General features: G+C 35.3%; 1 protein-coding gene across 3 annotated transcripts in view; it reads left to right on the top strand.

Moving 5' to 3' along the window:
• The window catches only part of ADAM9 (ADAM metallopeptidase domain 9), a 98,875-nt gene that overhangs the window by 28,960 nt on the left and 44,771 nt on the right, over positions 1–25,144 (top strand). For all 3 annotated transcript variants that reach the window (XM_019626824.1, XM_019626825.1, XM_019626826.1), the window contains exons 5-12: positions 2,956–3,032; positions 4,042–4,237; positions 6,060–6,125; positions 8,407–8,478; positions 9,518–9,687; positions 12,174–12,255; positions 12,782–12,915; positions 19,522–19,693. In XM_019626824.1, coding sequence (XP_019482369.1) covers positions 2,956–3,032; positions 4,042–4,237; positions 6,060–6,125; positions 8,407–8,478; positions 9,518–9,687; positions 12,174–12,255; positions 12,782–12,915; positions 19,522–19,693 — 969 coding nt within the window. The remainder of the gene's footprint in view (positions 1–2,955; positions 3,033–4,041; positions 4,238–6,059; positions 6,126–8,406; positions 8,479–9,517; positions 9,688–12,173; positions 12,256–12,781; positions 12,916–19,521; positions 19,694–25,144) is intronic.

The following is a 25,144-nucleotide window of genomic DNA, read 5'->3' as shown; positions in this document are numbered from 1 at the left end:
TTTTACATTTTTAGACTTACAGGAAAAGTTGTAGGAGTACTATAAAACATTCATGCGTACCTTCACCTAGATTCTTGAAATGTTAACTCCTCCCTCTCTCTCTCTCTCTCTCTCTCTCTCTCTCTCTCTCTCTCTCTCTCGTTACCTTTTAAGAGTATGTTGCAGACATGGTGTCCCTTTACCTTTAAATATTTCAATGTAAATGCTCTAAAAACAAGGAAATGTTTTTTGTAACCATAGTACAGTTCTTAAAACTAAGAAGTCAACATTGAAGCAATACTATTATCTTAATTTATAGACCTTACTGATTTTTTTTTGGTAGGTAGGTCTATTATTCAGTCCTTTATAGTTGTCTGATGGTGGAGTGAAGGTATAGTGGCCACTGAAACAAGAGACTGAAAAATGAGGCAGACCACTCCATAGACTATACCAGCTTATTTTAGGATAACTTACTACAGGGATAGGATCGGAGCAGAAGGCGACCCCACAGTCTGCTCAGCTGATCTCCCCTACCAGACAGTTGTTACAGTAAATATTTTATAGTACTAATGATTGACAAGACAAAGGGACAAAGAATGCAGTATGTGCCAGGAACCACACCTCCTGGTGGTCGTAGGATGGATGATTGCTTACAGTTGATGCCAGCACCTAGTTTGATATTTATCTTGATTGCCATGCCACTCTGGCCATTACTGACAAGAATCTCTACGGCTATATTATGTAAGTTTTAAAGAACACAGATAATCCTTAACTATAAGGCTTTGGTATGCTGGCTGAAATTAGTGAGGTTAGTCACAGTTCACAGCATGAAAAATTTGAACGAGAAATCAGGCTTGTTTATATCAACATCTGTTGATAGCAAAAGAAAATCCAAGTTCGTATACTGCATTTGTTAGTCACGTCTCTTGAGCCTCTTTTAATTTGGAAATCCTTGTCTTTTCTTGTATTTCACAACATCAGTATTTTTGAAAAGTATAGACCAATTTTTTTTATTTTTTATGTCCTGCAGTTTGAGTTTGTTGTATATTTACTTATGATCAGATTAAGGTTATGTACTTTTGGCAGGAATACCAGCGAAGTAATACTGAATGGTTCTCAGTGTATCATATGCTGCAATTAGCCCTGTTACTGATAGTGTTAACATTGTTTGGTTAAGGAGTTCTCTGCCAGGTTTCTCCTTTATAAAGTTACTGTTTTTGCCTTTTAAATTAATATTATGGTTAGCTACTTTGAGACCATGCAGAATTCCTGTTATTTGTCAAATTTTTACCCATTAGTTTTAGTATTTAGTATTTGCCTTAATCAGTTATTATGATGGTTGTTAAAATGGTGATTTCCTAATTTCATCAGTGCTTCTAGATTCATCAGTGCTTTCTACTGTAAGGCAGAGTTTTCCCCTTCTTATTTGTTTGTATCAGTACAGACTCATGAGTTATTATTTATCATGAGTGAGATTGAAAATTTTTTCATACATGTAAGGGCATTTTTATATCCTCCTTTGAAAATTGTCTTTTCATGTTTTTTGCCTAGTTTTCTATTAGGTTTTTAATCTTTTCTCTTCAATTTTTAAGAGTTCTTTATAGTTAAGGATATTAACCCTTTGTCTATAATGTATTTTCTCTTAGTCTGTAAGTTGTCTTTTGACCTTGCCTTTTGGTGTTTCCATGTAGAAGCTTAACAACTTTTTTTTTTTTTTTTTTTTTTTAGCTGAGCCATCCTGCTACCTATTGGCAGCTCAGCGGCTGCTCAGCTTGGATAGGACTCGAACCGCTGTTGCTCAGAGCTCAAACTCTTGAGCGAGCTCTTAACCAACTGAGCCATTCGGCCGGCCCTAACAACTTTTTTTATACAGCAAAAATTATTAGTCTTTTATTGTGTATAGATTTTGATTGGTAGTTAGAAAGCCTTCCTCTACACCCAGGTTAAAGAGGAATTCATCCATGTTTTCTTTTAGTTCTTGCGTGGTTTTATTTTTTATTTGTAGATTCTTGATCCATTTGGAGTTTATTCTTATGTGTGGTGTGAGGTACGGATCTAATTTTTTCCTTTTCCAAATTTTAACCAGTGGACTGAGCACCATTTATTAAAAGTACGTCTTTGCCACAATGATTTGAGGTGCCACTTTTCATTATATAAAGTTCCATATGTACTTGGTTTATTTTGAGACTTTTTATTCTGTTCCACTGTTTGGTTTCTAATTAATGCACCACCATTACAACATTCTTAATTATTAAAGCCTTGTGGTATGTCTTAATGTCTGGTAGGGCTAGTTCCCCTTCCCCACAGACCCCTGGCTTGTTTTTGTTTGTTTTTTTAGTGCTTTGTAATTGTCTTAAAGATAAGAAAATCTTGTGTACTAAAAAATCTGATATTAGTGATACTGTGCTTGCATTTCCACTGGTCAATTCCTTGCTCAAAATTATGGATAAAGGTTCTTTAGTTTTTAAAGATGGCTAAATGTGTAACTAAAAAACCCCATGTAATCAATAAATCTTTAGGAAGAAGAGGAAATAATCTGATCAAGCTCACTTTTTAAAAAAAATTTTTTTTATGCTACATACTAAATTTTTTTTCTCTTGACATCATTAGCCTGTTACAAGGTCCTCTTCTGTATTAGATGTCAGTTGGCTGCTATTATTTCTTGAATTGAGTATGATTTAAAATGTTAAAACATTAAGCATGACATCATACTGTCTTGTTCTGTTTTAAGGGCTAAAGATTATTGGGGTAGAGCTGTTTATACTTAGTATTCTTTAGAATTCCACCTCAACATTTGTGTACGTGGTAGACAGCCTGAAGTAGAGTAAAGAATGCCATGTGATACTATGAGATGCCAATAATATAAATAAAATTTCTAGTTTACTGACCTTAAATAATTTTGTTAGCGCTGTAATTTCTGTGATGATTTTCAGCAATATAACAGTATTTGAAGATAATACAGTTTCTGTCATTTAGGATCATTGTCATTATCGGGGCTATGTGGAGGGAGTTTATAGTTCAGCCATTGCTCTTAGCAACTGTTTTGGACTCAGGTAAGGAATTTTATTTATCAATTCTTTTTTCCTTCTGTTTCTTATTCCTTTACCTACCTCTGTTTACAACTCAAGTCATTTTGAGTGACTTAACAAAATTAGATTTTACTTTGATGTTGCTGAAGGTCTTTAGACCTGTGTTTCAGATATCATTCTTGGCATGTTTATTTAGGAAACTATTACAGTTGATGAATTTTACTATCTAAAGAGAAAATTTCATTTTTTGAGACTGCTAAATAATTTTTGCTATTTAAAATAAAATATGCTTTAAATTTCTGTAGCACTTCACTTTATGTATATAAAATTTTCACCGATATTCTTTTGCTTAAGTCTGATAATGACTGTGAAAAGGGGCTCCTCATCTCCATGTTTAGGTGTGCAAACTGAAGTTCAGAGAAGTTGTATCATAGCAGGTGAAATGATAATATTAAAATTACATTTATAAAGGATCTGGCAGGATGACACTGTGCTGGCTGGTGGTTTACATGATTGACTAAAATGATACATATTACTTCTATTTCTCAAAACATCTATGTAAGATGCCTATGATTACTCCATATAAGTAATAACAAGTATGGAATAGTTGCTGTGTACCAGGCAATATTCAAAGTATTTTGCACTTATTAAATAATTTAGTTTTCAGAACAGCCCTATACAGAATGTAAAGTATAGCAGAGGTGCTGAGAGTCCCGCAGCTAGTAGGAAACATCTGGGAATCAATTCCAGTTCTCTTGCTGCAGACGTGTAGCCACTATTCTGTATTGCCTTTTATTATACAGTAATTGCTCAGAGAGGTTAAGTAACTTTTTGGGAGTGATGCTAATAAATAGCCATCTTGAACTTTAAATTTAGGTCTGCCTGACTATAAAGTCTTATATTTTTCTCCATACCATGTTACTCTTTCTTACACATGTTAAGAACTAGGACTTGAATTCAGGTTTTCTGATTTCTTTTCCTGTGTATTTTTTCTTCATTCTTAAAAATTGTGTCTGTGTAATGCAACACTTAGAGGATTGCTACATATAGAGAATGTGAGCTATGGGATTGAACCCCTGCAAAACAGCTCTCATTTTGAGCACATCTTTTATCGAATGGATGATGACCACAAAGAGCCTCTGAAATGTGGGGTTTCCAACAAGGATATAGAGAAAGAAACCATAAAGGATGAAGAGGAAGAGCCTCCTAGCATCACTCAGCTACTTCGAGTAAGGGAATAATATATTTCTTTATGGCTCAGACTAAAGGTTTTTTTTTGGTTATTTATTTATTTTTGCAGCTTAATACAGTAAGTTGTTTTTGTTGTATAAAATGAAGCATAATTGTTTTGAGTGTTTTTTTGAGTTTTTAAAAAATTTTCAATTATAGTTGACATACAATGTTATATTAGTTTCAGGTGTACAACATAGTGATTAGATACTAATATACCTTACAAAGTGATCACCCCAAGTCTAGTACCCATCTTACACCATACATATTTATTACAGTATTATTGACTATATTCCCTATGCTGTACTTTACATCTCCAGGAATATTTTTATAACTGGCAATTTGTACTTCTTAATCCCTTTCACCTTTTTCACCTATTCTCACTGCCCTCCCATCTGACAACCATCAATTTGTTCTCTGTATGTATGAGTTTGTTTCTGTCTTGTTTGTTCATTTATTTTGTTCTTTAGATTTCACATATAAGTGAGATCATACGATGTTTGTCTTTTTCTGTCTGACCTATTTCATTTAGCATAATACCCTCTAAGTCCATACATATTGTCGCACATGGTAAGATTTCATTCTTTTTTATGGCTGAATAATATTCCATTGTGTGTGTGTGTGTGTGTGTGTGTGTGTGTGTGTGTGTGTGTGTGTATGCGTGTGTATATCACATCTTCTTTATCCATTTGTCTATCAATGGACGCAGACTAAAGTTTTTAAAAATCACGTATTTATGCACTAAACCAATACTCATTATTGCTGTGGTTTTGCCAACTATGTGTGAGAAATTGTGGTAAGTACTAGAGGTTGATAACAATCTGAGCAATATGCAGTTTGTGCCATCAAATTGAATACAGTGAAACTTTTATGTGTTTTAGGAACTAGGGCTTAAATCTTCGGTAGTAATTGTATTTCTTTTTATCATTGCTACATAATAGTCCATTGCACTGTCTTTCAGAGAGCAGTAGAATTTTTTATTTGAATACCTTTTACACAGACTGAAATGGTGATTCTTGAGCTCTAGGTTGGAGAAGCACACAGAGAGGTTGGGGTTTAGGACTTTAATTATTTCAGCTGTCTTTCAGGGACACTCATATCATCCCTGTTTTGAGTCTTCATTAGAATTCCCTGGCTTCCTCTTGACATGGCTCTCTTAGACTGAAATGTTTCTAGGAATAGATCAACCTCAGTTGCAGGCAATGCACCTGTCTACATGTGAGATGCTCCTGCTGTGTTGGAACAGTCATGTGCCTCTTCTAGTATATTTTCATTCACTCATACTAGTTTATGACATTATTTTCACTGCCTCTGCCAGCATCCACTCTTGACTATTGGACTGTTCTTTTTAACTTTAATCATTATAAAATATTACATTTTCAGCTTATTGTATACTTTATGTGAATTTCTGTAAAATCACAAAACTAGTCATTTTTTTAAAGTAGCTACCTTGCCCTCACTTCTGTCCTGGAATATTCTTTCTTTTACTCTCAACATAGTAATGCAGTTTCCCATTAAAGTGTGTGTGTGTGTGTGTGTGTGTGTGTGTGTGTGTGTTTGCAGTTTTGATATTAGAGAATCAATAATTCAGCTTTGTATACTTGAATAACTCATATTATCTTTAAGTAAAATTTTTCTTAGGTCAGTACAGATAGCAGATACTAGTTTTTAAAAAGCATGTTTTTTGTTTTTTTGATCTAGGATGTGGTATTTGAAATAATTTTACGATATTCTTAACAGGAATGAAATAAGTGACTAGGGATTAGGGTAAGATCACTATAACATTTTTCTTTGCCTTTATGATGTTTGTGTTTTTGACAGAGAAGAAGAGCTGTGCTGCCACAGACCCGCTATGTGGAGCTGTTCATTGTCGTAGACAAGGAAAGGGTAGGATTGGTGACAGTTTTTCTTCTTTTTCAGGAAAAGCAGATGAGAAGTGAGCATCCCGTGAAAGAAATATAAAATATATTTGTATTGATTTTTCTGAAATGTAATTTTAAAACTAAAATGGCTTTTTTTCCTTTAAGCATGCTTAATATTCATAATACCACCAGAAGCTGAGTATAGCAAATGAGCCTACCTCTTTTTTTTTTTTTAACTAGTGTTTTTTTTTTTACCCCCCTGTTCTTTCAGGTGATTTGCTCATGCTGAATTTCTTAATTGAAACTACTGCTTCTCAGAGTCTTTTTTTTTTTTTAAAGATTTTATTGGGGAATTGGGAGAGGGGAACAGCACTGGGGAATCGGGGAAGGGGAACAGACAAGTTCAGTACTTTCGTTCTCCAGTCTAGTTGTGGAGGAAGTCGCTTTACTGGCCCATGTTGGTATTATCATTGTGCTCTTCCTGGGTGAGGCAGTCACTCACTGGCCATTGGATGGCAGCCCATGGCAGCTCACGCTGGCTGCCAGCCACTCACAGTAGCTCACGGCAGCCCACTGCAGCAGGGGCTGCAGCCTACGCTGTCGCCTCACAGCTGCCCAGCTCCAGGGTGAGCTGTTGTTCACCATCTTAGCTGTAGAGGGCACAGCGTCACTGACCCTCATGTGGGATCCGAACTGGGGCCCTGCTGCTCAGAGCTGCATCCCAAGCCAGCTCTTAACCAACGTGCCCCTCGGCCGGCCCAACCTCTCAGAGTCTTGTCGTTTTCAGATGGCTTTAAAGGACTATGGTGATAAAACCACTTAATCAGATATTGCTTTGTTGCCTAATAAAATTACTTTGCTGTCTAGAATTTCAGCTATCCAAACTTTACTTTAAGAGATAGAAACTTCCAGGTCCTGGCATGCTGTAAAAGGGAATAGAGGAGAATGGTTTATCTTAGCATTTACTATTAACTTCACTGCTCAGGATAATACCAGAGATTTTCCTCATTCATATTAAGAATTGTGCTTAACTAAGAAAAGTAATGGATCTATTTCTTCATTTATAAGATTATCAGTTTTAGATATAGCTGCCATGTAATTTAACAGATTATTTGAAATGTTTTGTCTGACTTTTAATGCCAGCTTTGTTGTTTGTGTGAAAAAGTTTTTTGAAGAAACGACATGATTGGCAATCCCTTTCTTATAAACTACTGAGAGAGCTTCAAGGATTTTTATAGTTTAAAAAAAATCCTTTATTGTGTGTAGTTTTTGGAAAAAAAGCCATTTATTAAGAGATAGAAACATATTCAGATTTGTTCATTATAGTTCATTATCCTCGAGTGGTAGAAGAAAAAAAGCATAGGACATATGAACAGGCATGAACTCTGACCCAGATAGTGGGTAAAAAGTTTCTGTTGAAACCCTTGAAGAGGGACAAAAATAGAGATTTAAAATGTTTTTCTTTATTAGTCTCTCCAGATAGATTTGTTATATAATGGTAGAAAATGTTTCAAAATAAAAATGGTTCCATTTTAATTAAATCTCGTCAATAGTATTCAAAAATTTTTTTCTTGCTTGGGAGAATCATGATTAAACTGCCCAACTGATCAGATCTGATATATTCTGATATTAATGCCCATATCATAGAACAAAACTATTCTATAAAAATTATTTTTCATTAGCAAGTTGGTTGTGTGAAAATAATGTTAAAATAGACATTCAGATTTAGCTAGGTATCAAAAGAATCAGTTGTATCAACTGATTATAAGTTAATATGGATAGTTTTAAATATCTCTATGTTTTATTTACATATAATATTTCAACTAGTGAATAGTAGCTTATTTCTCATTATTAATTTAGCTCCAAATTTAGAGATGGCTTATTGGTAACGTCTTTAGCTTAAAGGGTGAAAGTGTCAGGAAATCCTTTAGATTGTGTTTATTCCTTTATCTATGCATTTTGATTGTTTAATACTCTAACTTGGTGAAGTGCTTGAAAATATTTTTTCGTTAAAATGAATAAAAATATTGAGAACAAAATTCATTTTAAAGTTGTACTAATTTGGAGAAAATGAAAACTTCAGTGCTTTTTTCATTATTCATTTCACACAGCACCTCTTTTTATATTTGTTTATCACTGAAATGAATCTTTTAGATTTATTAAATTGAAATGCTGGTGAATGTCTAAATGCCTCAATTTTTTTGTTCAGAGGTAATATTTGGATTTCTATTTTTATTGTAAAAGATTATAGGAATGTTTTTTCTAAAATTACTTAGGTGGTAATGATTTTCCTTCTTTGCTTTCAGTATGACATGATGGGAAAAAATCAGACTGCGGTGAGAGAAGAGATGATTCATTTAGCAAACTACTTAGATAGTGTAAGTTCTGTTTTGTGCCAACTGGGATTATTCTATTTTATCCTTTCACAGTGTCAGAGCAGAATTTAAAAATTGTCTTATTTTGGGCATGGATTACCTTAGGGTTCCGTCTTTCTGGAGTCTGCTTTCTGTTTTGTTTTGTGTTTGAAAGGAAGGTATAATTGGAAGGTATAAAATGGAAGACTTTGAGACGAGCAAGATATTTCATATTCATATTTATCTTTAGAGTAAATTTGCTAAGGCACTTTGGCATTGTGAAAAGATCTTTGGATTTTTACTGAGAGAATATTATTTTGAATAAGGCTACCTCCTACTCTGAAATCATGATATGATCATGTCAATGAGATTGAAGAATCAGATACATGTTCTTATAAGATAATTTCTCTTATAAGGCGTTTCCCTGATAGGAATACCAAGCATATTAATAATGATGATAATGTAGCATTCTATTGAGTATTCATAATGTGTTAGAAGCTGAGCCAAGTGATTTATATTTTTTAACTAATTTATTCTTCACAGTATCTCTATAAAATAGATATGAGTTTTATAGTCCTTAATCTGAAACTTTTGGGGTATGTGTAATTAGAATTTTAGATAACAGTTTAGAAAGGTAATATGTATGGTTCACTAGGTATTACATAATACCTCTAACAGGATTTTGGGATATTACATTGTATCAAACTCATGGGTATTTCTGTAGTGAAATGTATAACTATTTACATTAATTGACATAAGTGAGGACTATAAATAGGCTTGCATTAGTTTAGGAAAGTTTTGGAACCAATTTACCAAGAACCTTAAATTTCCAGAGTTTGCCAGATTTTGTAATCAAAGATAAAAAAATTTTTGAACTTCTATTACTTTTATCTTATGGATTAGGAAACTGAGACACTTGAGAAATTAGAGTCTGATTGTTTTGAGGGAAATATTTTTTTGGAGGGGAGGAGTCCTGTTTTTAAGTAATTGTGTTACTTCGTATTAAGTTAAATATATATTCTTTAATATATTTTATATGTTTTTATTTCTGTTTTCTTCCTAGATGTATAGTATGTTAAATATTCGAATTGTGCTAGTTGGACTGGAGATTTGGACAAATGGAAACCTGATCAGCCTAATTGGAGGTGCTGGTGATGTGTTGGGAAACTTTGTACAATGGCGGGAAAAGTTTCTTATAACACGTCGGAGACATGACAGTGCACAGCTAGTTTTGTAAGTGATTTTTTAGAAAAGTACTATTAATGAAATGGTCAGAATATAAGTTTCGCTTATTATTATTTCTTTTATTAGAATCATATTCTCTTAAGATTTTTGAGCATTCATTTAAATAAGTAAAACTTAGTTTTATACCACAGGACAAGTGAGCATGATAATGAGACTTCTTATCTGCGTTGGATTCCCTGTCATATCTTTCACATGTTTTTCTTCGTCTTCTTTTTGGGTTTACTTTCTCATTCTGGTATAGCATGTTCTCTAGTTTCATCTTGTGAAAGAATATATGGAAAGAAAAAATTAGGACCTCTTGCATGTCAGAAAATGTATTTCGCAGTCTCAGAACAGAATTTAAAAATGATCTCAGTTTAACCTCTAATTGTCCTAGGGACTAAGTAACTCATTCCTGATCCTTTGTGTGTGGCCTTTCACCCACCCCCCTTCTCTGGAGACTTGCAGGATCTTTTCTTGGTTCCCAGGCTTCTGTATTTTCCTGATGATAGGCTTAGGTGTAGGTCGTTTATGACTCATGTGCTGCATACTTCCTGGGTAATTTTAGTCTTGAAACTGATGTCCTGCAGTTTTAGGAATTTTTCTCAAATTATTTTGTAGATGATTTTATCCTCTTTATGTTTATTCTTCATTTTTCCTGGTATTCTTTTTACTTGGCTTTGAGTTTCTTGTGCTTGTCCTCTAATTTTATGATCTTTGGTCTCCTTTCTTCTCTCTTTGTCTTTTTGTTCTACCTTCTGGGATATTTTCTTAAATTTATCTTATGAGCTTTTTATTGAGCTTTTCATTTCTATCTTATTTTTAATGATTAATAGACCTTTCTGTCCCCCTGATTATTTTTTATTAATCAAGTTCTTATTTCATGGGTATAATAGTTTTTCTATTCTCTTTGAAATATTACTGATATATGTTCTTAAAATTTTTTTCTTTTACATAGTAATTTCATGGTACCATGATAAAACTTAAATTTGTCTAAATCACGTAATACAAGTACATTCCAAAAACTTATAGCAAAACCCTTACTTAAAAATATTTAAAACATTTAACCTTTCTTAAAAGTTTGCTGGCTTGATAGGCTGGCATTTTGCAAAAAAATTTTCTACTTTATATAATACTTTTTGCCTCCCTCAATGTTGATGGTACCTAAGACTCAAATTTTGTCAGAGAAGACATTTCCTTTGATTTAGGTTTTTTGTTTGTTTGTTTGTTTTTTTATGTGACTTAATTTAAAGCAAGGCGCTGAAAATACCAGAATGGACTTTTATGGTCCTGTAATAACAAAGGCTTGGTCCTGACCTTTTTATTTATTTTTAGTAAAATTGCTCCTGCAAATTTCCTCATCCCAGTGAGCATGCCATCTGGTTCACAAAAGTCCTAAAGGAGCAGGCATTAAGCATACTCACCATGCCTTGCCCAACCACACCTACCAAGCTCTCTTTTCCTTTTATTTTTTTGGTCTCCATCTGTTGTATTAGAGGCATTTCCCAAATGTCTGGTAATTCCTGGGTTTTTGTTTGTAGTTAAGAATGGGGTACTGAAAAGCCTTTTGGAAGCATTGAGTACATGAGTGGGCTTGGGGACTCACGAGTTCACTATAGAGTGATCTGGTTAAAGGGTTTCCTTGGCAACCCCCTTATGTCAGTATCTCAAATCCTCTTCTCCTGGCTGGTCGGATGCCCCAGAGAAGGATTTATTCATTCATTTAGAAGGTATTTATTAGGTGTATACCCTAGCACTGGTGTATAGCAGTGAATGTAACAGACAGAAATTCTTGCTGCCCTGGAGTCCATATTCTGGTGGAGGAGATTGGCCATAAGTGAGCTAAATAAGTATATATAATATGTTAAATAATGGTAAGGAGGAAAAATAAAAGTATTGGAGGAGTAAAGTTGAAATTTTAGGTAAGATGGCAAAAATTTTAGGCATCTTTTCAATGAGAAAAGATGGCTTTTGAGTGAAGACCTGAAGGAGGTGAGGGAATGAGTTGGGTGTATATTGGGGAAGAGAGTTCCAGGCAGAAGGACGAGGACCTGTGATACAAGTGTGTCCAGGATGATCGAGCAACAATATGGAGGCCATCGTGACCCTTCCGTTCCTTGTGCTCCCTTCCCTGCAGCCTCCTCTGTGTATGATCATGGAGCTTATTGCCTGTCTCTCATTAGAAGTTTTGAGTAAATGTAATGCATTTTAGGAAGGTATTTCATATAGAAGGTAGAAAAAATTTGGTTTGGTATCTAAAACATATCTTCATTGGTCTAAAAATGAATTTGTAATACTAACCTCATTCTCTGAAAATAAAAAAGAGAGCAGGCTTAATTGTATTCTGACTTTAAAATGTTATTTAACTTTGCTGCCAGATTTTATAGGTTCTACCAATCTAGTTTAAGATTACCCAAAGAGATAGGAACAATGTGTTCTTTTATCCCTACCCCCCCAAACACTTTTCATAACTTTTACCGTTTGCTTTCATTTAGGAAGAAAGGTTTCGGTGGGACTGCGGGAATGGCATTTGTGGGAACAGTGTGTTCAAGAAGTCACGCAGGCGGGATTAATGTGGTACGTTAACTGTTTTTGATATTCAACTTTGAACATCTGCGTTAGGACAGTGTCAAGACTACTGACTCTATACTTTCTCCCCTAGTCCTTAAAACAATATTTTGGGTATTATGAGGGACATGGTAGAAGTGGCAGATATGTTCTTTCCCTAGAGATGAGATTAAGTTTTCTCATATTTATTATGTGTTTATTAGCTCCTTACTTTTTATGGATAAAGAAATAGAGACTCCATTTAAGAAAATTATATTACAACCATGAATTTGTTTTCTCAGAAACCACCATGAATAATCTGTTGGTGTTAAAGTGTTTGACCTGTTGCTTAAAGGGTCTATCTTCATCCTAAGTATGTTGAGTCACATCAGTTTCTTATTAGACTGAAATATATAAAGACTGATGTTGAATGCTTGATTTATCATATAGAATGTCAACACTGTAGTGATAAATATCCTTTTGTGAAAAAATAATCTCAGAAACAAAACATCCTTTTTGCTCAGAACCTAATTAATACCTTCTTGTACTTGGACAGTTTGGGCAAATCACGGTGGAGACATTTGCGTCCATTGTTGCTCATGAGTTGGGTCATAACCTTGGAATGAATCATGATGATGGGAGAGATTGTTTTTGTGGAGCAAAGAGCTGCATCATGAATTCAGGAGCATCGTGAGTGATTGAATCCTTTCTTCTTATTACCTTAATATGGTATTGTAGATCAGTGTTTCTTAAACTCTGGGATATACTCATGTCTATGTGGAAAAAACAGGAAAAAATTAAAAATTATTCCTGGCTCCCCTGAAGTTAGTTACATGATACACCAAGGAGAAATCTATTTGTTTTTTTTGACTAATTTTTTTTAAAAGATTTTTATTAAGAGAAATCTATTTTTTAATTAAATAAATAGTTCCACAGAGTTTTAAGAAAGAAACGTGTGTAGGCACAGGTATGTAGCTACACTCTCCTGTAAATCAGTTGACAGACCAAAAGATGTAAGAACATGGAAAAATTTACATCTGAATTAGAAATTAGGGAAGGGTTTCTGCTAGATTCAGTGCAGGTTGGATTATAGATGAAAGGACTTTATGAGGCATTTACTCAGAAACCCCTTGAGAAAGTGCTGCATTGTCACTGTAAGTAGAAGAAATCCTGAAATAGTCCTACTGACACCCCCAATTTTATAGATAAAGGTGGGAGTCAAGACAAAGAGGAGAAAGAAGAGTTAACATTTATTGAATTCTTTTTATGTATCAGGCACTGTTCTAAGTACTTAAAAGGTATTAATCACTTAGTGCTTAACAACCTAATGAGATGTAGATACTTGGTTATCTCTGTGGATGAGGAAACTGAGTTCACACCCATCTAAGGAATGGTGAAGATAGGATTTGAAGTCAGGAAGTCTGGGTCCAGAGCCTATGACCTTAGAACCCGTTCCTTTGCCAGGGTTCAAAAATAATTACAATAGAGGGTTTAAGAGTGAACAAGAACCATTGAGTTGTTGGGTTTCTTTTTGATGCACATTTGTCGTAGGCAACGAGGTCCCACCGTAATTTAGTAGGCAGCCATGCTAAGCAGAAAGCTAGACATAGCCACAATGCGTGCATGGAATAGAAGCTGACCCAGAGCAAACATTAGATACGAAAGATGTTCACTTTTAACAAACACAGATGAGAATTTCATGTGGGAAATATCTATGGCTGCAAGAGTTCATTCCCTTTCCTACTTCCCTCAAGCTCTTGGGGCACTGAGAGAATAATAAAACTTCTGTTAGCCAGTATGTTATCTGTAGGTCTAAGTGTATACTTTCAATCACATCCTGGTGTAAGGGTGAAGTGCTCAGGCAGGACTTATTGCCAGATTTATCTGTTTTTGAGCAAATTCTAGACTGAAAAATAGATATGGAAGAATTAGAATAGTGCTTACAAAAAACCTGTACTTAATAGAAATGTAATTCTATTCACAAGAAAAGTCATGTTTGTAAAGGATTTCCTGTAGGAGAGGGAAGTAAATTTAGCGTTTGCTTTGGTTGGCAATGAAGTTGAGGAAGACATAAATTCAGGGAACGAGAAATGAATGATCAACAGTGAGATAAAACAAGAGACTAAGATGAAAAAAGGAGCATTCAAAGGAAGGAATATCGTGAAACAGTGCTATAGTGGAATTCCAAGTGGTATGAGAAGCAATGAAGAGTGGACCCGTTATTTCATTCACTCATCTAGTATTTATTGAACACAATGTGCCAGACTTTGTTTTAGGCGCTTGGAATATCTCTGAATTAAATAAGGACTTGCCCTTCATGGAATTTACATTTTAACAGGGAAGACAAACTATTAACATAATAAATACACTAGTAATGTAGAACAGTAGAAGGCGATGAGTGCTACAGAGAATAAAAGTGAGCAGGATCCGTAGAACAGGAGGGCCATGGGCAGTGTGGCGGTAGTGGTGGTAGAGGTCAGTTTGCAATTTCAAATTCATATTGTGAGGGTCAGCTTCTTTGAGATGACCTTAGACCAAGTACTTGAAGGAGGTGAGTAGAAAGTTGGCTGTGTGGATATCTGGGGGAAGAGCAAGTACAAAGGAAATGTGGTCAGGATACATTTTTTTTTTCACGATGGAAGAAATGACAGCAGATAGAACTAATTTAGTAGAGGGGGAAAACTGATGATCTAGGACAGAGAGGGAACACTGCTGAAGTAGTTCTTGAGTGGGTGAGAGAATATGAGATTTGGGGCAAAAATGGAGGGGTTGGCTTTAATAGAGCTCTGGAAGGGTGTCTGTGGAATTAGGAATAATCAATGTAGCTGCTGGTAGATGGATAGATGTGGTGGGAGTCTGTGGTTCAGTTTTGTCAGTGAAGAAGGAAGTAGGTTCATCAGCTGAAAGACAGGATGTGGGGGAGCTGTCGGGAGTTTCAGGAAATAGAAGGTATGAAATAGTTGTGTAGCAGAAAGGGAGAATAAATGGATTACAGTGGCAGCTTTAAAGGGCCACTTGAGGTTCATAGTCATGAATTTTAAGTGAGATTAGTCAGTGTGGTTCTGTGTTTTTGTCTGGCCACATTCAACTGCGTAGGTACATAAAAGAGAGTTGGATTTAACTAGGTTGTGGTTAGGCCAAGTACAATGAAGTAAGGGAGTGGCAAGAAAGTCAAACCTGTAGACAGAGGAGTAATTATAATGATGGGCCGTAATATTTAAGCTGAATAAGGCTTAGGAAAAAGAAGACATCAAAGGGATGAGGGGCATGAAAAAGGGGAGATATCAGTGGATTGGATGTCCTGGTGGGATTAAAGGTATATTGGAGTATAAAGGTTTATTAGAGGAAGAGTGGAATGTATAAAATTGAGATTATAAATTATAATTATTGGTGATGATAAGGTGTCCATTAAAACCACGGCAATGAGTGGTTGACATGATGGAGGATAAGATCATTGGAGGAGAGGAGTTCAAGCCACTGAGAGCTCAAGGAATTAATAGAATTATCTACCTGTATATTGAAAAAAGCAAAAATTAAGACAAGAATAGTATTAAAGAGTGACAATATTAGTAAGCAGGATGTGAGAGGAAGCCAACTGGGGTTGGTAGATGCTAGTAACAGTCAAGGATAGTGGGTAATTTAATTTTATGGTAATCAAAGCTGGGAGAGTTCAGGAAAGAAGGAAAAAGAATGGTCTAGAAGCAGGAATCTGGTTTCATCTCTAGTTGTATGAGGGTTTTGGGAAAAAAGCTACCACCACTTGAGATGGTTCTAGTGGAAGCTGTGACATTGGAATAGCTGAGTTTCAAGTACAGCTTAAAGGTGAAGGGTACTTTTAGAGAAGAGGTGGAGGATATGGAAGTTTTTGCTGATAATGTACTGTGAATTCCAGAGTGCATAGTAAGAGAACAGGATACATGTGAAGCCACACGGGTATTAGAGTACAAAAGACAAGGGCCTATGTAGGGAGTTGTAGCTTCTTATGGTGATTGATGTAAACAGGACATAATGAGATTAGTCCTGGTAGACTAAAGGCAGATAGTGGCGCTGAAGCTACATGTGTGAGGGATGGAGAGGGGTTCCCTTAGGATCTGTCAGCAGATTCTAGGAGGTCTATATTGATCTCAGTTCCAGTATAGGAACTCATTTTGGTCCTGGTTGGTCCTTGATGCCTATTCAAAAATGATCTGCAAGTGACTCTTGATAAGCTTTCTCAGATTGCAGGGGGAAAGGACATAGATGTTAAAAGTTAGAAAAATGTGATAGATGCTAAAGTATTATAAAATAGAGTGTAAGGTATAATGCGTTCTTATTATTTCCAGATTACTCAGAAAGAATGTTTTAAATGATAGTTGATGTTTTTTCCCATCACACCCTGGTAGACCATTTCTATCATTGTCAGTCACATTTATCTCTAACGTGAGAAGAGAGATGCTTTAAATTAATACCCTAGTGCCCAGAGGTGTTAGGGAGAGAATAGGAAAACTTCAGTTGCTATTGAAGCCGAGTATAGGAGAAAGATCATCCTTCTTGTTACTGTAGGTGCCATCCAAGGATGACTAGGGGAAGAATATCTTCATTTTAACGTCCAAAGCATTACTGAAGGCCAACATGCTTTCTCTCCATCTGCTAAGAAACACCAGAAGTGCTTATGATTTTGTTACCCTTTTCAGTACTGTAGTCTATTTCATTGTGGGTGAAACAGATTTTTTTTTTGGTAGATTGCTTTAGGATAAAACATTTAAAACATTATTTCTATGAGAAAATGTGTTCCAACTTCTAATTAACAAAGCTTATTTTAAAAAATAACATGTTTAGAAGTGGTGGACTCTGTAGATTAAAATTAGCGACTCAAGTGTAGGAATATACATATGACTGCAAAACTCCTATGGCTACTGGCCGATTAGTCGTACAGGAAGCATTATTGAATGTTTCCTATGTGGCAGGTGCTGTACTAATCCCATAAAGGCCAACAATAGGAAACAAAAAACAATTACAAACCTCTGTTCAATTGAAGTCTCCTCTGATTTATCAAGTAATTATTACGTATTCTAGTTTGACATTTCCACTTGACTCAAACCCTTGTGCTTTCCTCTTCAAACTTGCTCTACCCACAGCCTTCCCCATGTCAGTTAATGATAACTCCCTCTTCCTAGAAGCTCAGGACAAAAATCTTGGAGTCAGCCTTGACTTCTCTATTTTGTCATATTCTTGTTCTTAATGGCTATTCCTTTAAAACATATAAAGAATCCAAATGCTTCTTACTGCTTTCACTGCTGTCATGCTGTTCCGGCATCATCTGTGAAGTGCATTTCTGCAGGAACCTCTTGCATGGACTTCCTGCCTACTCTAGCAACCATAGTGTTCCTGTTCAGATCAAGTCACTCCTGCTCAACAGTTTCCATTGTGTCATTCGCCCTCCCCCCTACCCCCATCTCCTTATTTCCTCATAGCAAAAGGTCACATTCTTACAGTGGCCTATTCTCACTTTTGCTCCCTGTATCTCACATTGCTCATTCCTTCACTGACTCACTTTACGCCCACTCACTTCGTTGTTCCTTGAGCATGCCAGCAGACTTCTTCTACCTTAGGGTTTTTGCATTTGTTCTTCCTTGTATTGTTTCCTCCCAGACACCCAGTTTTGATTCAGGTGTCACAATGTTTGAAGTGCCTGCTCTGACTGCTCTTTTAAAAATTGCAGTTGCTCCTCCCCCTGTACAGGTCATACCCCTCACCGCCTCACCTTTTCCCCCAATGGCACTTATCTTCTGATATACTATCGGCTTTACTTACTATCTTTATAGTCTATCTCACTCACTAGAATGTCACCTTCACAGGGGTGGGGATTTTTTGTCTGCTTCCTGTACTGTTTTATCCCTTGCACAAAGAGAGCCTTGTACATAATAGATGTTAAACAAATATTTGTTGAATGGGTGATACTGTACAAAAGGATTCCTTACAATATTCTTAAACAGAGAGTAGCAAGAAAAGAATATTTGGAAAACAAGTGTTTTCGTTATTGCTAAAACCCTTGTGCCAGGTCTTTTCTTTCCATGTGAATCGAAATATTGTCTTTGCTCACTCTTTTGTAATAGACAATTGATTGTTCAGGTTCCTTCTCTGTCAGTCAATCTGTTAATATCCTCCAACATACCACATTCAGACCTTTATTGTCAAGTAGTAGTTAACAAAATGGCCTAGGCAGACTGCTTTCCATTCCCAAGAGCCTAGATCCAGGACCGTTTACTTCCCTGGAGACTTTGGGTCAGTTAGCAAAGAAGAGTGTAAATTGTACACCCAGGGGACAGAGTCTCACAAAAAGGATCTGTTTTTAAGATTCCTTGGATGTGCAAAGACTCAACATAGATAGGAATGCCTCCTCAAACACTATAATGCAACAGTTTTCATACCCACTGCTACTTTGGCACCATTGCTCAAACTGATGAAAAAAGGATTCTTTCAGGGCACCAAATTCCGCTATTTAAAATTTTAATGTCTCAAAGATTCTTGTTGTGTATATGGGTCTGTTCCCCACTAGTCTTCAAAAGTAAACATAGACAGTGAGATTATCTGAAAATATTTTATAGTTATTGAGAAAAACAATAATTAAAAAAAACCCTCAACAACATGTAGCACACATTAAAACTGCATTTGTATAAATCTCACATAGACAATGTCAAGTTGGACATTTTCTAGAAGCCCACTAGCCTTCAGAGTACTAACCATGGTTCTCAGGATTTATCCTAAAAGACGCTTAAACCTCCAACTGTAGCTGAAATTCTGTGCATTCTGCTTCTTGATGGCTGTGGCGCATCCTCACTGGAATTGCCCATTCACATTATTTTCACATAGCTCATAGTAAGTGATGGTGAGGGGAACATGAATGTTACCCTGTGCAGTAAAAAAAGATTACGGAAATGTACAGCTAGCTTCAAATATTTGAAGAACTTATGCTATGGAAGATAAGTAAAACTTAATTCTGGATGACTAGATAATTTTTAAGGTCTCTTCTGATGATGAGATTTATGATTTTGTATTTCAGTGTAAGTGGTATATTTGGAAGATATTTTCATGGAGCTGTAGTATATTGTAACCAAAATAGTGAACTATTATATGCTAACTGAAATAATATTCTATATTCATTAGAAGTAGATATTAATTCTCATTTCTCTATTTTGGTTAGCTTATTTTCTGCTGTTTCAAATATTTACAACTTGAGGGTTGAAGACATGACTTAAACTTTTCAAAATGAATAAGTTTTATGACATAAGATTTTTTTCTTAATGTTTGTTATAGAGGCTCCAGAAACTTTAGCAGTTGCAGTGCAGAGGACTTTGAAAAGTTAACTTTAAACAAAGGAGGAAACTGCCTTCTTAATATTCCAAAGCCTGATGAAGCCTACAGTGCTCCTTTTTGTGGTAATAAATTGGTGGACGCCGGGGAAGAGTGTGACTGTGGTACCCCAAAGGTCAGTGTACTTTTTCATTTTGCTTTGTGAAATTACCTCAGGATTTGCAAAAGATAAAATAGCTTGCTTTGGGCAACTCTGGCATAGGAGCTAAAGTCACATTTAGTGGCAAAATGAGGATTGGTCTTTTGCTTGTTGCAATATTTCTGGGATTGGTCATCTCCTCCTTCCCTGAACATAATTAATGGTGTCACCTATTTTGGTGTCAAGGAAATGCCATGTTTATTCCTCTACTTTTTGCCACCTTCTATCATTTCTGTTATGGTTATTTGGACCATTTACTTACTTTAAAGAATGAATCAGTTTTTCACTTGGCTCCATACTTGTAAGCTTTCACTATTCTGGCACTGCCATTGCAGACAGAAATATTTATTTAGTTGAACTCATTTTAATAACAAATTTTAGCTGGCCCATTCTCCAGAGTCTTTCAGTAACAAAGTTCTTGATACTCAAATTAGCATTCTCTCTTTATTAACCTTGAGTTTACTGGCTTTATCACACCTGTTACCCGCACATATTGCCTTAAGCCCATGCCCATCTTTATGATTATTGTTTCAAATCTTAGCCGTTCTCCTCTACAAATGGCCTACTTAGGCGCTTTCCTCCTAGGCCTGCATTAAATTATAAAGAAATTTGTTCATTTGTGTGTAAGCTTTACTATAGTCTCAGTCTTTTCCACAAGTTCTTCTTCCTTGCCTGACTACACCTGGCTTTTGCCAGACTTCACATCCTAGAAAGGCAGTATGTTTTTTAGATGAAATTGTGATGGGTCTTTATAACGTGATTACTGTATATTATCAGGGACTTCTCCTAAGTGTTTTACATGATATAACCCTCAAAGTAATCCGGAGATATTAATATTTTTTATATTTTCATTTTCAAATAAGGAAAATAAGGCCTAACAAAGTTATGTTTAATTTCTAAATTAACATACTGTTGGGATGACCAAACCCTTCTCTTTTCCAGGCATTCTCAGATCTTTCTCCTTAAATATTTTATGTTTTGCTATTTCCTGTTTAGTTCACTACCAAACTTACTGAAATAGTCTCTATTTGCTTCTTGAGATTTCACACTACAAAATTACTCTTTAAAAGAATATACCCCCCCACCCCTCAAATATCACAAGTTGTTTTTTTTTTGGTATAAAAGTTTCAAATACTAAGTACAAGGAAAATTCCCCTTTCATACCTTTGTTTCTCCTATAAATTTTCTAAGTTCCTCCTGCAGTGGTAATCATTCTTATAATCTTAGTGTATTCCTTTTTAGACTTTCTTCTATTATACTTTATGCAGTATGCACATTTGTAAATAGTTGGGTTTGTTTTAGGATCTTATTTTTTTACATAAATGAAATTAGACTTAAAATGTTATGTGCAGTTTTTTTTTCCTGTTAATATACCTTGGAGATTTTTCCATGTTATTACATTATATAGACATAATCTTTTAATCTGCTGATTAGTAGTCCATTATAAGGGTGTACTGTGATTTATTTAACCATACTCTTATTAATGGACATTCCCTTACTGTAGTTAATATTTTTCTGTTGCAGATAGTGTATCCTTGTACGTCTCATGTATATATAGACAAGTATTTCTCTAAGATAATTACTTAAAGGTAGAATTACTGAATTGAAAAGTATTGGTTTTAATTTTATTAGAGACTACCAAATTTTCTACAAAAAGTCTGTGTCAATTTGCATTTCTGCCAACAGTATATCGGTGACCCCCATAGCCTTGCCGGCACAGGATAATAAATATTTTCTTTATTTCAGTGGGTAAAAAGTAAGAAGATGTTGTTTAACTTTATATTTTTTCATATGCTTATAGACCGGGTGCATAGTTTTCTTATCTGAATTATTGTGTTATATGCCTCATTAGTTTTTATGTTGAGTTGATTTTTAGCAACTCATGTATTATGGGCAAAGTCCTTTGTTGACTATGTTCTAATATTTCCCCTGTTCGTTGCTTAACATTTAGTTTAAAAAATTAATCAACTTTATCTTTTAGAGCAGTTTTAGGGTCACAGCAAAATCCAATGGGAAGTACAGAGATTTCCCATGTACTGCCTGTCCACACGCACACAACTCCCCCGTTGTCTGCATCCTGCAGCACAGTGGCACATTTGTTACAACTGAGGGCTCTGCATTGACACATCATTATCACCCAAAGTCTGTAGCTTACATTAGGTTTTCATTCTTTGTGTTTAGCTCTTCATGTGATGTATTTTATTATGTTGAAATTTGAAATTTGAATGAAGGCAAATTTATCAAATGTTTTCTTTAAGACTTTTTGAATTTTGTATTTTGACCAGACTTTTAGTACTCCTGTTTCAAGATAATCATCATAGCCCCTTGATAATTTCTTCTAGCATTTTTTTAATTAAACACCTTTATATTAGCTCTTTAATTGAGGGGATCATGTGGACTGAGCTAGAAAATTAACTTCTATCCATTGATGGTCAGTAGTTGCAAAACCATTTAAAATGGTACTTTTATAATAAGCAAAATTCCTATATACATAGTCTGTTTCCTGTATCTCTAGTCTATTATGAAGCCGTCTGTTTGTCTTGCATAATATTTTTGAAAAAAATTGAACAGCTTTATTGATGTATTATTGAATATAATGTCAAAAAATTAAACTTGGACTTCGGCAGGGAAAGGCTTTATTCAGAATAAAGACTGTTGTAATAGGGAGACCTCTTTGATCTCAGACATCTGGAAGTGCTTCAGAATCAAAGAGAATCTTATTTCTTCTTTAATACAATAAAGGTGGGACCAAGCAGAGATAAGCAGAATATTTTAAGGGGAAGCTGATACGCAAGGGGAAATGACCAGTGAAGACTGACAGGAAAGTGTTCCGCTGTGGTCAGCTGATTTCCAGGAGAAGCTGATGGGGGGAGGGTACTTTTCACTTTTTTTGTGGGGACAAGCAGAGTTCAGGGACCTAGAGGAAAGAAAGAAGCCTCATTAAAGTTTGGTCAAGACAAAGCAAAGGGTAAGAAATAGGCAGTTATGAAGTCTTGGTCAACAATAAACTGCACATGTTTAAAGCATACAAGTTAGTAAGTTTTGACACATGTATACATATGTGAAACTATTGCCACAATCAAGATAATGAACATATCATCATCCCCAAAAGTTCTTCATGACCCTTGGTAATCCCTTCTTCGCACCCCTTCTTGTTCCCCTATTTTCCTCAGGCACTCACTCATCTGCTTTCTGTCATTACACATTAGTGTGCATTTCCTAGAATTTTAACTCTCTTTTTTTTTTTTTGTCTCCTTCATCACTTAGCATAATTTTGAGATTCATTCATGTTGCCACTGTGTCAGTAGTTCATTGATTTTTATTGCTGTTTATCATTGAGTAGTGTGAATATACTACAGTTTGTTTATCTGTTCATCTGTTGATGTATATTTGGGCTGTTTCCAGTTTTTGGCTGTTACACATAAAGCTCCTTGAACATTCACATGCAAGTCATTCTATGGATGTATGTTTTCATTTCTCTTGGGTAAATATTATATCTTGGAGTGAAATGACTGGGTCATATGGTAGGTGTATATTTAAATTTTCAACAAACTTTCAAACTGTTTTCCAAAGTGGTTGTACCATTTTACATTGCCACTATCATTGTATGAGAGTTCTAGGTCCTTGCCACCATTTCAGATGGTCAGTCTTTTCAGCTTCCACTGCGCTGTTAGATGTGAAGTGATGCAATTTCCTGATTTGCAATTCCCTGATGACTAGTGATTTTGAGCATGTCTTCATGTGCTTGCTTGTCATCTGCATATATTTTTTTGGTGAAATGTCTGGTAAAGTCTTCCTCAAAATTTTTTTAAAAAAATTATTCAACTTTGATAGTACTTCTATTCTGGACACAAGTCCTTTATCAGATACATGATTTGCAAATATATTCTCCCAGTCTGTAGCTTGTCTTTTAATTACCTTAACAGTTATCTTTTAAAGAGTAGAAGTTTTATATTTTGATGAAGCCCATTTTATCAATTTGTGGTTTTATGGGTATCATATCTAAGAAATCTTTGCCTAATCCAAGGTTGCAAAGTTTTTCTCCTAGGAGCTTTATAGTCTATATAAAACATTTGACTTAATTTTTTTGTATGGTGAAAGGTATAGATTAGAGTTCATTTATTTTTTAAATTTTATTATGAAATAATTATAAACTGGAAGTTGTAAAAATAGTGCAAAGCATCCCATGTGTTTTTTACCCAGTTTCTCCCAAAGGTGACATAGCTGTAGTGCAGCGGTTCTCAACCTGTGGGTCGCGACCCCTTTGGGGGTCGAACGACCCTTTCATAGGGGTCACCTAAGACCATCGGAAAACAAAAATATGTTTACATTATGATTCATAACAGTAGCAAAATTACAGTAATAGAGTAGCAACGAAAATAATTTTATGGTTGGGGGTCACCACAACATGAGGAACTGTATTAGGGGGTCGCAGCATTAGGAAGGTTGAGAACCGCTGCTGTAGTGCAATATAAAAACCAGGATATAGGCATTGATACATTAACTAGATTATAGACTTTATTCAGTTTTAACCATTTTAACCTGCATTCATGTGTGTGAGTGTGTGTGTGTGTGTGTGTGTGTGTAGTTTTATGTATTATAGTTTGTCCCATATATAGATGTGTGTAATCATCACTTCAGTTAAAGTTCAGAACTATTCCATTACTACGAAAGATCTCCTTCCTGCTACCTCTTTGTATTCATGCCCACCCCAACTCTAGCCCTTATTCCTGCCTCTTGCTGTTTCTAGTTTGTTCCCTATCTTTGTTTTGCCATTTCAATAATGTTATATAAATTGAATTATATAACATGTGATCTTTTGAGACTTTTTCCACTAAGCATAATGCCTTTGAGGTCAATCTAGGTTGTTGCATGTATTAATATTATATAATATTTTGTTCCTTTTTATTGCTAAGTCATATTCCATTGTATGGATGCTACTACAGAGTAGGAATGAAATTTATGCTGATATTTCCACCAGCCCTGAAGTTCTTGTCAGGAGTTTGTTTAACCATTCACCCATTAAAGGACATTGGTGTTGTTTCTAACATTTTGTTATTATGAATTATATGAATTGTTTCTCACTGTTTATCATCAAAGAATTAATGAAAAATATGGTCTATGAGTAAACAAAGACTCAGCAGAGAAACGTAAACTATACTAAAGAACCAAATGGAAATTTATTGACCTGAAATGTACAATAAATGAAAGATACACTGGGTAGAATTAATAGTAGACTAAGATGGCAGAGAAAAGAGTCAATGAACATGAGGCAGAACCAAAGAAATAATCCAATGTAAAGAATAAATAGGGGGCTGGCTGAGTGGCACATTGGTTAAGAGCTGGCTTGGGATGCCAGAGGGCCCTGGTTCGGATCCCACATATGAGGGCCAGTGACACTGCCCTCTACAGCTAAGATGCTGAACA

Source organism: Hipposideros armiger, unplaced genomic scaffold (assembly GCF_001890085.2).
Source record: "Hipposideros armiger isolate ML-2016 unplaced genomic scaffold, ASM189008v1 scaffold_690, whole genome shotgun sequence".
In the NCBI taxonomy this organism is placed as follows: Eukaryota; Metazoa; Chordata; class Mammalia; order Chiroptera; family Hipposideridae; genus Hipposideros; species Hipposideros armiger.
Note: the sequence above shows the minus strand (reverse complement) of the source record. Positions and strands in the feature narration are given on the sequence as shown.